The sequence below is a fragment of the Populus trichocarpa genome, chromosome 4, assembly GCF_000002775.5.
Source record: "Populus trichocarpa isolate Nisqually-1 chromosome 4, P.trichocarpa_v4.1, whole genome shotgun sequence".
In the NCBI taxonomy this organism is placed as follows: Eukaryota; Viridiplantae; Streptophyta; class Magnoliopsida; order Malpighiales; family Salicaceae; genus Populus; species Populus trichocarpa.
Window position 1 is genome coordinate 20,713,666 of NC_037288.2, and position 13,222 is coordinate 20,726,887.

Genomic DNA, 13,222 nt, shown 5'->3' on the forward strand with positions numbered 1-13,222 from the left:
AAAAAAAAAACCATGAAAAAAAATATCTGGATACATTTCAATTGAATTACATTGAGAAAGAATGGGAAAATTACAAACCTTTACAACCTATACAAAACTCCAAGTTGGTACTGCAATAACCTTCTTTCCTGCTTGGCCAAAGAAAACTCTCCACCGCCAGCCCTGCTCTCTCTAAATCTTTAATCCTTGACTTTGTACACTCTTACTTCTTCAAGTATGTAAGATATGGATCTTGAGCAATGGTCAAAACATCTGGTCTCTCTGCTTGGTTATAGGTCAAACATTGACGAATCAAATCCTGTAATCCATCAGATGGACGTACAAAAATCATCATCCACTGTTGCTGTGAGAATAAGACCTAAGAAAATATGCAGTGAAAACTGCCAGATTCAAATCAAACTCACCTTCGCCTCATTTGAGATAGTAGGCTTTGTAGGGAATTCAACCCTGCGAGCTTTGATAATTGTATCTTCGCGTAGTATTCGTTCTTGAGTTTGGTCATGCCCAAAAGGGCGTCTACCAAAGAGCATTTGGTAAAACAGAACTCCAGCTGACCAGACATCAACCTGCATCCCAAGAAAGGGCATTTTGATGAAGGTTAAATAGATGAAGCTTAAACAGTCAATTATATTCGGTTATAACTAACTCTTTGGAATTCTCATGGAGGTCTAAATAGACTCAATCACTGAACAGCAGGTAAGCAACGAGTCAGAGAACCATGAATCCCAAAAAACAGGGGACACTCTCATTTCAGTAAATGCATTTTATTCTCTTGGCTATGGCTGTGACTAAATGTCCTTGATAGGGAGAAAATATACCTTTGATGATATTAAAGGGGTCTTGCTGAGCTCAAAGCATTCTGGTGGCAAATACCTAAAATTACAAAAGAAGAAAACGGAATCAGAATTTTGCCCATATAGCTAAACTAGAGAAGATTTATCAAGAGAGTAGGAACTAATTGTCTAGGAAATTACTGCAAGTGCATTTATTTCTTGAAGCAAAAGATCAAACATTTACAACATCCAAAATCACAGATGACAAACTTCAGTGTTACTTGCCAATAAGTTCCAGCTCCCTGAGATGTAAGTTCCATTCCCTGGGATCCAACATCTTCCTCCACTATCTTGCTAAGACCAAAATCAGTAACTTTTGCGATACCAAATTCATCAAAAAGAACATTCCCAGGCTTCAGATCATAATGGATAATCTTCTGTGCTCTCTTATTCAAGTATACAAGGCCTTGAAATATCTGGACAATAATGATCCTAGCTTCTCTTTCAGGTAATACAGGTGTAGCTTTAAGAACAGCATCAAGATCTTTACCTGAGAGTAGAAAATGGGTACATGAAAAGAAAAAAACCTGAGTGTTGGAGGCAAATTCCATAATCCAAATGTTTGGATGCCCTAATAGATTGGGTCTTCACTCTACTGTACATCAATAAACAGATTGATAGTTGTCAAGGAGTTTAATGTCATACCACTACAGTACTCTAAGATTGTGCAGAATGTATTCTGGTCAATTTCAAAAATGTCCCAAAGCCGAACAATGTGATTATGCACCAAGGTCTTGTGAATATTGTACTCTCGCAGTGCATGCCGTATGTAACTTTGCTTCTTATCCTCACTCCATTGAACATTCAGACCATGTAGCTTACATGCAACATATCTATGCTCCACCAAATCATAAGCCTGCCGGAAATTTCTCACTTCAAATCACTGCAAAAGGATGTGCTTTTTACAATTGCCAATATTGGCAACAGAATAATCTATACTCTTGTCATGGTAAATATGAATTTCATCAAACAAGCAGAGGTTAATGTTTCTATCATCAAATGAAACTACTTGCTGTAAGTTCTGACCTTGTAAACCTCACTAAATCCTCCTTTCCCAAGAAGGTTTAAAAGGGCGTATCGGTGATTTAAAATCTGAAAATTATTAAAACGTGAACCATTCTCATCTCGTATCCTTTTCAATTCACGTATAAGCCGTCCCTTTTCCAGTTCATAGCGGTCTCTCTCACGCAAAATTGTCTCTTCCTCCTATAGAGAATCAACAACTCAATAACAAGGGATGCATGTATAAAGGAGCACTTGCAACTTTTGCAAAAGGCAACATGGAGATAACAGAATGACTTACACGCTTGATGCTCACTAGACGAGATTTAAAAATCTCATCCTGGATGAGAAAATCTTCTTCTTGTGCTCCTGATTCTGCATCTGTACCATCACCTTTGTCTTCATAGCAACAACAACTAATGTTAATACTCAGAAAGTATCTTAATAAATCACAGGTAGAAGATAGACATCGTAAAAGCATGAGGAATAATTCTTTTCTTTTTATTTACTCATTTTACAGTGATAAGTAATATTATTTTGCTGGGGTTTGAGGCCAGGACACATCAGTGCAACATCAATCTATCACCTCTAGTGCAACGGGTGGCAATAATAAACGATAATAAGCCATTTTCTTCCAAAAAGTCACCCACCCGAGTTAGCAACGAATATACAGAAACTTTTGGGGCAATATATTACCATACACCCATCAGCATATAGGCATGCATGACAGCAAGCAAGAGGCCAACCAGAAAGCAGATCATAAATATGGCAGTAACTTGGAAGGCCACAAAAGCTTCAGATAGTTTCTCATAGCCAGAGACATATGCCAATAATTTAGAGTATAGACAGCACCAATGCCTTGTGACTGAAGATCACCAAAGATCCTTTCTTGGTATATAAATGCCTGAACCATAGTTTGAAACGTGCCAAGAACATGCACAAAGAGTAGAAAGAAGTTACTGCCAAATATTACAAGAAATATGTTTTACCAGATTGTCGCTTCTTCAATGATTTCCGCTGCCGCTCAACAGCCTCCTTGGTTTCTAATAACTGTCTCTGAAAATTAAATCATGAAAGAACATTACGACCACCTATATAGGAGCTTGTAAACAAATTCCATAAAACTGGATTTATTGTTAATGAAAACTAAAGACTGAAAAGAACCCTTAATAGGAAATGAATTTCAACAGAACATGGATGCGGGATTAAAGATGAAGAACCAGCTTGGGATAATGAGTCTAGTGGAATCATGGCCAATCAACTGAGTGAAATTAGAAAGCAGCAAACTACTAGTAAAGCAAAATACTAAAAAGCTAAATTACAAAACCATTTTCGAAGTTTGGAAACATTGCAAATTAGAAAAAGAAAGGAAAATTGTCAAAAGTAACTCATAATGAAGAAAAATTGAGCTTGTAATAAGGCAAATTAACTGGAGAGAGAGAGATGACTACAACATACAAGATGGATATTTAGATCTTTCAGCATTTGCCCATCCTCCCACGTCTCGGATATGATAGTTCCAGCTCTGAAATGGACAAAGAAAATAAGCACTCCCATATGAACAAAAAAAAATTCAAGGAAAATTTTCTGCTGTTAAAAGAGAAACCAACAAATTAACTGAAGGATGTGAGCAACCTGCAATGTTATAGAATCAAAACTTGTTGGTATTCTAGATTTTACTTTGAAGTAGCTTTTCTCCTAAGTTGCATTATAGAATTTGTTTTTCCACAAAGTAGATTGTACTGACCTAGTGTCAAAAAATGTAATTACTTAATCACTTTAGAGCCTATTTCTTCAACGGATCATGCATGTTATACAATCCAAAACTTGCACACTGGGATCATACACGGTTCAAGAGATCATGGTCCCAGATTGTCTAATTCGGTGGTCCTTTTTCATCAATATCTTTTTTCACTACTTTTATCACTCACAAGAGATAATTCTATTAGATAACTCCAAGAGAGATCATTCAAGCACATTCAGGACAAGCTTAAGAAGATGTGAGTATACCTGATAACACCCACGCTGCCAAGTCTTAAAGAATCTTGGCGAACTTTCATCCTTGCTTCTTGTCTCTCTGCTTTGGAAACAGATATCAATAGATCCGATATGATTTTGGTCCTCTGCATCAAGGAGTAAATGAGCATTAGATATGGTCACAAATCTGCTAATGAAAAACTTATTAAACTACTGAATGTGTGGATAACCCGCCTATTGCTGGTTACACAATGAAGAGAAAATTAAGCATGCAGGTTAAATGCCTAGTGAAAAAATAAAAACGTCAGGATCAAGATTCCACCTGAAGCCATATGCAAAAGGTATTAACTAACAATTTTAAATCAAGTAAATTAACAAGCCCAAAACTCTTCACCAATGACTTGCAACAACACGTGCCTTAAATGTCATTGCCTTCCGGCTAAAACAATGTTAAATGTTTGGTTATTTCCAAGTTTCATCATCTCTAGAATCTTCCTGCACCATTGATACATTCCTTATTGGGCAGCCATATTTAATCTCCTCATCAACATTACATTTCCCACTTTAGAATATCCAATTCTTTAGTAAGGGTGCAAAATAAGAGACACAAACAACTTAACCCATTTGCTAAGTATCATATGGCATCATAGCATGCAACAAAACTTGAAACATTTGGGTATTTTATTACCATATACTACTTACTGAGAATGCGAGAAAAAAATGGACAAAAAACCAAAGTCCCTCCAAAAGCATACCTTTGGCTTCATTTGTTGTTCAAGATCTTTAAGTTCCTTCAATTCCTGTGCAGATATAATAAAAGATCATTAGCCATAGTGAATAACCAAAATCCATAAAGTAATGGCAAAACTATACCTTTTCTAACTGGTGGCAGAGATCATGATTATTGGAGGCCTCTTGACAAGATTTACGTAGATCATCCTCTAGTGCAGCCACTTTAGCATGTAAAGATGTGAGCTCCTCCTAAATCCAGTTGAAAAGAAGGATTAGAAATGCAGTGTCAAAACAAGTTGTGCCTTGAGGAAAGCATTCCACAAATTGCAACGGCAAAAACAACAGCAACAATAAAATCTAACAAATTGCAGGAATTCTACAAATCTGAACAATTTAACACCAAATCACTGAACTGATACCTCTAAAGATGTGCAATCACCATTTTGGAAGTGCTCTTTGGCCGTGCTATCCTGTGTAATGAATATGTATGTCATTCTAAATAGATTTATATAGATTGCATTCCTGCAGTTCTCAACATTAAGCTGCAGAGTAAGGGTTCAGTATGTATGACAAAACATTTCTAGTTGCGGTCTTTTAGTGGCCTTTGCAGTCAAAGTAATGGGTCTAGGCCACAAATTGTAGTTTCTTATGGTCAACTACAAAAAAAATTATCAATGCAATAAACAACAATGAATTCCATAAGGAAACTTGCCACCTAAAGATTCACGAGAGCAGCGATAAATGGCCTCCAAATCAGATTCAATTCAAGCATGACAAAAAATAAGATTCATAACTATTTTCATGATATCAATTACAAGTCACTGCAATCTCACCTCATGGTTATGATAATAAACATTAAATGAACAGTAAGAATTATTAAATAGGAGGATGTGTTTGTTTTAAGGAAAAAGAAATATGAGTATATTTAGATTAGTCTATTTAATAAAACATAAGAAAGTCATTGCAAAATAAGGTTTTGAACTAAAATGTAATTGGAGAAGCTCACTAAAACCATATTTTATTTTCCCAAAAAAGCATGAGCCTGCTACTGAAGCTCACCATCTGTTTCTCACTCACAATCATCAACCAACTACCGTCGCAAACAACTAGCATAGTTTGGCAACCCAGATGTTAAGCAAAGAAAATATTGCATTAGAACAAATGCCTTATCTGCTTTTTTCTGTGTTAAATGATGTCCATTTCCTTTCAGGTTACAAATGGTTGATGATGTACAAAAAATTTGATCAATAAGTTGTGATTGAGTTGGAAAGAGAGCCATTAAGGCATCATGTTAAAGGAAGAAATGAAAATGCATATCTTCCCTTCAGTTTTGTATAACAGTATGAAAGTACAATATATTCCTTTTCAATATGGTTATCACAACTCACTTAATTCTTCAATAAATTTTGCAGTATCTAATCTAGAAGCCTTAAAAAAATGCAATTAAACTCCTCATTTTGAATAAAAGAAATCATGGCATGCCTGTCTGCAGGAATGTTATGCCAGATTTAGATTCCAATTTTCCCTAATACACCATAAATTTCCTCCTGAACGACATACTTTTCAAACACTACATAATGGACCTGAAAGTAATGCACACATATTGACGCATAGTATAAGTATAAATGCACCAATAATTGTACAACCAATTCATTGTATTGCACAATAAGAGAATTGGCTCATAGTTCATTTGCAACTCAACCCATAAAATCACATCTTTGCAGTTTCCACACACACACCATGGAGTTGTGGAAACTCACTCTCTCACATATTAGTACACTGTACTGTTAAGGCATATATACATATTTTTTTCTCTCCTATGCCAGGTTAAGAGGAGATAAACTGAGCCCCTAAAAGGAGCAAACCCTTTCTTTGCTATGTTGAAATGTAACCTACAATGAAATTGAATTTCAATAAATAGATGAAACCAGGATTTAGTGGAATTTTTGGAGAAAGAGCATATACCTTGTGACATGAATTCTCAAGCTGACCATTTGAAGGCAAGGCTGCTGAAACAGAACTCTGTGATCTCGTCTGATCATTAGCTCTCACACCACGACCTCTACTAGAATTAGAATGCCCCCTTCCACGACCTTGTTTTCTCCTATTTGCATCAGTACTGACCTTGGTCTCTACAGTTTTCCCAATCTTTTGCTTTCCATCATTCACTGTCTGTGTCTTTTTTATTGTTTTAAACAGAGATTAGTGTGAAAATATTTTGCCTAAATGAGAGTCAAAAGAGGAGTTTATGTTAAGGAATTGGCTAAGCAACACCTAAACTATGCCTAGAAAATCTACATAAGGTTATCATCTTCTAGTTTACCAGTCAATCATAACTATTGCCTCAAAATGGTCACACAAACAAATTAAAAAAAAAATGATCGAGAAGAACAACTGCAGACCAAAGTAGATTGTCTAACATCAATCTACCTCAAGATGTTCAAAGACAGCTGAATTATCATTTTCTTGTAATCTCCGGCGCTTCTGAGTGTTTGCTTGTATAAGAAATCCCCCTCCATTCTGCATAAAAGAGGGAAAAGACAAAGTCATAGGTCAGGAAAAATAAATAACTGAGCATAATGTTTAAATGGCTTCCTTAATTGAAAAGGTAAGCTTCCACACAAGTATACACAAGAATTGCACATTTAGCATCACTTCAGAAGTACAGAGCATAGATTAAAAAATTGCATGTGCTCCATTGCAATCTAACTGCAACAAATCAACAAAGTTTCATGTGTTTAAAGAGCAAACAGATGTTGCAATCACACTTCGATATTGAGGTCCATCTATGCCACCATACATCAATTTCAACATTCTATTTAAGTTCACCATTGAGAAACAACTTGATTTATCGAGTGTTATTTCTCAACCTTATAATATCAATTACAACACTAGAGCAAAATCCTAACTACGCATATTTCAGCAATGCTAGAAACCAACATGAATCTTTTAGTAACCACTTGTTTACAGAAGCAACATTCCCTCTTGAATATCCATCCATTGCCCATTTTATATAGCCCATCAAAAAGCAGAACCTCACACATAGCATCCTCTTTAACTCCCACACATAAAACAGAAACTCAAAACCAAAACATAATGATAAAACATTTTTCAAAAATTCTGAAAACCACATTCTCAAACCAACAAATCATCACCCACTATTATTCCATGAGGAACACATATAGTCCAAACATAAAAATTTCGACTTGCATCTACAGGCTCCTTACAAAGTCCAAACTGAATACGACCAAGTAATCAATTCAACTTTCAACCAAAGTTTGGCAAAGTACAAGCATATGTGGATTGAATATGAAGTGATTAAGCCCTGGAAAATACAAAGTATGACTACACAGCACATAAAATGATTCATAACAAAATCAAATATATCAAACAGGTCAATGTAATTATCCTCCACGTAACAAAACAATCATAAGTTTCACCATTTCTATAACACCCACTTCAAATTCATAAATAAACACAATGACAACATGAAAACTTACATCATCGTCAGAATCACTAGACTCTGCCAATTCCTCAGGAGGCCCAAATCTCGGACCCGGAGAAACAGAAGACCAAATGGGCTGTTTCTGTTGTTGCTGCTGGAGCTGAACATGGGGGGCAGGACAGACAGAAGATACTTTGCCAGCCATACGAGCTTCAAGTTTAGCGATTTTAGTAGGCAAAGACTGGTCCGATTGGTTTGAAGAGTTTGAAGAGAAATGCATTAGCATATCATCAGACATTGTATGTAGAAAAATGGGTTATGTTTGGAATCCGAAAATGAACCCTAAAATGTTAGCTTTTTGTGAAGAGAGTCAAGGGTTCTGGAAAAGTCTTGATCTTTACAAGAAAATAGTGAAGACATGATCATGCAAGGAACTAAAGCAGTTTCTCTTTTTTAGGGTTTCGAAGATTAGTCAAGAAAGAGAGAAATCAAAGAGGGGGTTAGGGAATTAGTCAGGACAGGAATATCCTGAGAAGGACAGGAAAAGGAGAACGAATGATGAGGTTCTGGCTTGTTTTTTAGAAAAGTTTCTTTTGTGTATTTTTTGGACAAGAAAGCAAAGGGCAAAGGGAGGAGGGTCAAAGGGGCATGTGGGTTCGAGTTGGTTTTGATTTGGTCATGGGGATTAACAAGTTAGGTCAAGAAGTGAAAAGAGATTTGGGACTTTGGACATTAGAGGAGAAAGGAGATTCATCTGCCTAATGGCTTTGATAGCAAGGCATGCGATGGGAGCCAAACCCACTGGTGTTAACTCTATTCTATTATTCTTTCTTGTTTTGATAAAAAAAAAAAATTGTCTATAGAAAGTTAGAAACTTTCAGACCTCTCTTCTTTTCAACAGTAAAAATTTTATTTTAATTCAATTAATTTTACAAATTTTAAAATTAATAATTATAAAAATAATTCTTAAATTTATAAAACTTAAACTGGTATTCTCTGTGAAGTACCTATAAGCACAAGTTCTATTTCTCAAACAGAGGTCTATTTGTCTATGGTAAGCAGAGTTCTATTTCATGAATTCGAACATTCGTCAAAGAGAGGTGAAATAGACGGGCCAATTTATAGGGAAGCAAGGCCTTACATAATTTTTTTAAAAAGAAAAATCTTAATGGAGGAGTCATGTAATACAATTTATTGAAATGGTATTATTTTTTTAATATATATATATATATATTAATTTTATTTTTTAATATTAAATTTATTAAGAAATGAGATTTATATTTTTTTTTTTCAATTTTTTTTTATATGTTTTATTCTAAACTTTTGACTCGTATTATAGGTTTAATAAATTAACTTAGTTAATTCAAGTTTTTTTTTCTAATTAGTTTTTTTTTTAATTTCATCCTTTAACAATGAATTAATTAGAAATTAAATTTTGTAATTTGTTTTGGTCTGTTTTCTAAAAAGTTATTCTCATCTTATGACTCGGGTTATGGTTATTGAACTTTATAATTTGTTTTTTATTGAGTTATTCCAGTCTCATGATCCAGGACGTGGGTTTGATAAGTTAACCCCGAGTTGACTCGGTATTTTTTTAATTGATTTTCTTCAATTCTATCATTTAACATTGAGTTTATTAAAAATTGAATTTCACAACTTGTTTTGATTTGTTTTCTACGAGGTTATGATGATCTCATTTTTTTGGTATGATGATTGACAGGTTAACTCGTGTTATTCTGAATTGATCTAATATGTTATCGTCTTATTATTTATTAAAAAAATCTCATTTTAAATATTTATTTTGAGTCAAACCATGTTTTTAAATATATCAAAGTAACCGAACTATCTATTCTTACACATTTTGAATTTTTTTTATTAAAAAAAATATTAACAACTTCTTAATATTTTTTTAACGTAAAAAAGTTTAATTCGACACTAAGCTTAGACGGCAAAATAATGTAGGAGCTATGCTTGCTTGATACACCGTGTAAAAGAATGGTGCATGGGGTTGGACTAGGGTTTCATGGCGTGTGAGCAGTGGGCTGGTGATCAGGCAGGCATGAACTCTGTCCTGTGATAGGATTTGTGCCAACAGTAGACAGACTGACACGATCTGGGTAGGTTTTGTTATAAGAGAAACCTGTAATCTTCTTACAAATTGCGCCTCTAATTAAATTTGAAATTTTTTACTATATGCTTTTAATTCATTCCCGGCTCAATAAAAGTGTTGCTGCCCTCTTGATGATATGATACACACAAGTTAAAACTTAAAATACCCCACTCAATGGCAGAGCCAGGTTGATAAGGTTCTGCAAAATCTAGAGCCCAGGAGTTGGAGAAACTTGGGGGCTAAATTCTGCAATTATATCAGCTTTTTTGATGAAATACAGAGACAATCTTTTAAGCAAACGATTGACAAATCAATAAAAAAACCTAAGAAATTGAACTCCTAAGGCATGTTCCATGCCTTGATGACCTTTGACTCCCAGTTGATTATGAGCGTAGTGTGAACATAAATCACTTTTAGTATCTGCTTAAAAGCATACTATATCATATACTTAGAAAACAGAGTGTGAAAGGCATCGAAGCTCAAAATGTTCAAAGAGTGAAGCCCTAGTTGACACATATAGGTTGCATCACGTGGCCACCACATACTATTGTTTTATATTTGAAAAAATTGGGAAAGAAGCTTCATGGGATCTTGTTTTTTGCTGCAATCCATTGCTAATTTAGATCATATACGGCATGGAGCAGCACGGTTGTTGTTGACCATGTAAGATTTCCAGCATATTAGCACCATTAATTTTCATGCTTCAATACTAATTAATAGATCAACGTTAAAGAAAGCTTCTACTGCGTAAGGAATTCGGATCATGTAGGAAATTTCAGCAAATAAGAAACACTAATCAATAACATTAAATAATAAAGGTCTTACACTGTACGAAACTTGTATATTTTTCTCAATAATGCGCATGATTCTGTTCAGCATTTACTATAAATACTTCGATAGGAAGGCCTTACCACACGACCAACACACTCTAGCTAGCAGCTTGAATAGTTCGCACAACAGAATCAGATACTGCAAACTATTCATCATCAATGGCTGCCCTCCAAATCTCCAACTGCGAGAGCCAAATCTCTACTGAGCTCCTCATAGCTCGGGTAACGCAAATCCATGCTAGCATATCCAAGCTTAGCTCGTTAAGGCCTTCGAAGCAAGTTAATAGCCTCTTCTCTAACCTTGTGAAACTATGTATCCTACCATCATCCATAGACATTACTGCCTTGCCTGAAGAAGTGCAAGCAATGAGAGAAAGCCTCATCAATTTATGTGGCCATGCCGAGGGCCTGTTGGAGCTTGAATTCGCAACGTTCTTGAGCAAAATCCATCAACCTTTGAACAACCTTAACCTTTTTCCCTACTACGGGAACTATGTCAAGCTAGCCAACATTGAATACAGGATCTTGAATGAAAGTGTGGTGCTGCAGCCAAAGAAGGTGGCTTTTGTGGGTTCAGGTCCAATGCCTCTCACTTCTTTTATAATGGCTACACATCATATGAAATTCACTCACTTTGATAATTTTGACATTGATGAGGCTGCTAATGATGTCGCTCGTCAAATTGTTGCTTCTGATGTTGAACTTGAGAAGAGAATGAAGTTTGAGACGGGTGACATAATGGAAGTTAAAGAGAAGCTGAGTGAATATGATTGCATATTCTTGGCTGCCTTGGTTGGCATGAGCAAAGCAGACAAAGTCAAGATTCTAGGCCATATAAGGAAGTACATGAAGGAGGGTGGGGTTCTGCTGGTGAGGAGTGCAAAAGGGGCTAGAGCCTTTCTCTATCCTGTTGTCGAGGAGCAGGATGTTCTTGGCTTTGAGCTTCTCTCCATCTTTCACCCTACTAATGATGTGATCAATTCAGTTGTTCTCCTCCGCAAGCCTGCCTTTTAAAGCATAAAAAGCTTCCATTTCTTGCAAAACTGGTCCAGGAGGCAATTATGGAGCTCCAATCTTCTCTAGGATGCGTCAGTCTTCTCCACCAGCTGATCTTAACTAGAGAGCTGCTATTTTATCCAGTTTTCTTATTCCTGCTGCTATGTTATCTAATAGCACCTCTTGGTGTTCTGTGTTTGGTTTTCATGTTTTTTTCAGTTCGGATTTTTCCCTTTTGCTATGTTTTCCTATATGAAATCTAGCCATTCCGTCACCACCAAATTTTAATAACCTAAAGATGTTGTATTCCTGATAATAAAAAAGAGGGGTGATATCTTTTCTTTTCTTCCTTTTTACTATATATGATCCTATTGTTAGTGCACACAGAGAGTTCTACTTCCCAATTCTATCAAAGTCAAGTCATCTAAACGAATGCAATGCTTTTTAGTAGCATTGGAATCTCTTGTATGAACACAGCGTTACTGATGAATTTATCTTCTACTAATGTTGAAGAAGACTCTTTAAGGGATTGAAAACTCCAGCTTTCCAAGTTTTTCAATGTTGATGCCGAAATGAAGTAATTACCACAACAAGAAACTAGGGGTGAGCAAACAAACCTGAAAACCGATTAAACCGAGAAAACCGAAAAAAAAAACAACTGAAAAAACCGAACCGAAAAAAAAAACCGATTAAATTTTTGAAAAAACTGGCCGGTTCGGTTCGGTTTCGGTTTTATAAGCAAAAAACCGAAAAAACCAAACTGAACCGAAACCGACAAAAAACCGGAAAAAAACCGAGCCAAAACCAAGCCAAACTGGAAAAACCGAGCCAAACTGAAAAAAACCAAGCCAAAACCGGAAAAACCAGGCCAAAACCGGAAAAACCAGGTCAAACCAGTTTGAACCGGTTTTGCCCTAAAAAACCAAACCGAACCGAAACCGGTCGGTTTGACCTGGTTTTGGTTCGGTTTTTTTTTTCAAAAAAAAAATTTTTTGATTTGGTTACTTTTTTTGATAAAAACCGAACCGAACTAAAAATGATCACCCCTACAAGAAACTTATCTTTTTGTGCTACCTTCATTTTTTATTTTGAGGTTAGGTCAAAAATTTCAACTTCAGGAGTAATATTTGCGAGCTGAAGTTACTATTCTTACATGCATAAACCACCAAGTTATTTCAGAAAGGTAAAAATCAATTCTTTAAACTTAAACCGCCAGCTATCCTTCAAAGGTTACGATAAGGTGTGTGGATACATCCATTGAGAAAAGATGGTATCGATCACTATAAGCGCATCCATG

The 13,222-nt window shown here is 35.6% G+C and overlaps 2 protein-coding genes across 4 annotated transcripts; one reads left to right on the top strand and one right to left on the bottom strand.

The window, feature by feature from the left end:
• Positions 1-8,802, bottom strand: LOC18098034 (serine/threonine-protein kinase TOUSLED). Of its 3 annotated transcripts, XM_006384651.3 has the most exons (16): positions 8,045-8,798; positions 6,975-7,064; positions 6,510-6,722; positions 4,964-5,014; positions 4,686-4,793; positions 4,568-4,612; positions 3,846-3,958; positions 3,294-3,360; positions 2,825-2,891; positions 2,137-2,234; positions 1,860-2,039; positions 1,479-1,689; positions 1,059-1,323; positions 819-873; positions 405-566; positions 1-298 (listed from the first exon to the last, which is right to left on the bottom strand). In XM_006384651.3, the coding sequence occupies exons 1-16, from the start codon at positions 8,285-8,287 to the stop codon at positions 203-205; spliced, it is 2,064 nt and encodes a 687-aa protein (XP_006384713.1). In that variant the 5' UTR covers positions 8,288-8,798; the 3' UTR covers positions 1-202. The 3 variants fall into 3 exon arrangements, 2 of the variants coding, with proteins under 2 accessions (XP_006384713.1, XP_006384712.1); XM_006384650.3 differs by lacking the exon at positions 4,964-5,014 and having other exon boundaries at positions 8,045-8,799; XR_002981518.2 differs by lacking the exon at positions 1-298 and having other exon boundaries at positions 501-566; positions 975-1,323; positions 8,045-8,802.
• A 2,198-nt stretch (positions 8,803-11,000) lies between these two features.
• On the top strand, positions 11,001-12,282 carry LOC18098035 (nicotianamine synthase). Its single transcript, XM_006384652.3, has one exon. The coding sequence runs from the start codon at positions 11,089-11,091 to the stop codon at positions 11,941-11,943; it is 855 nt and encodes a 284-aa protein (XP_006384714.1). The 5' UTR covers positions 11,001-11,088; the 3' UTR covers positions 11,944-12,282.
• Positions 12,283-13,222: the final 940 nt, after the last annotated feature.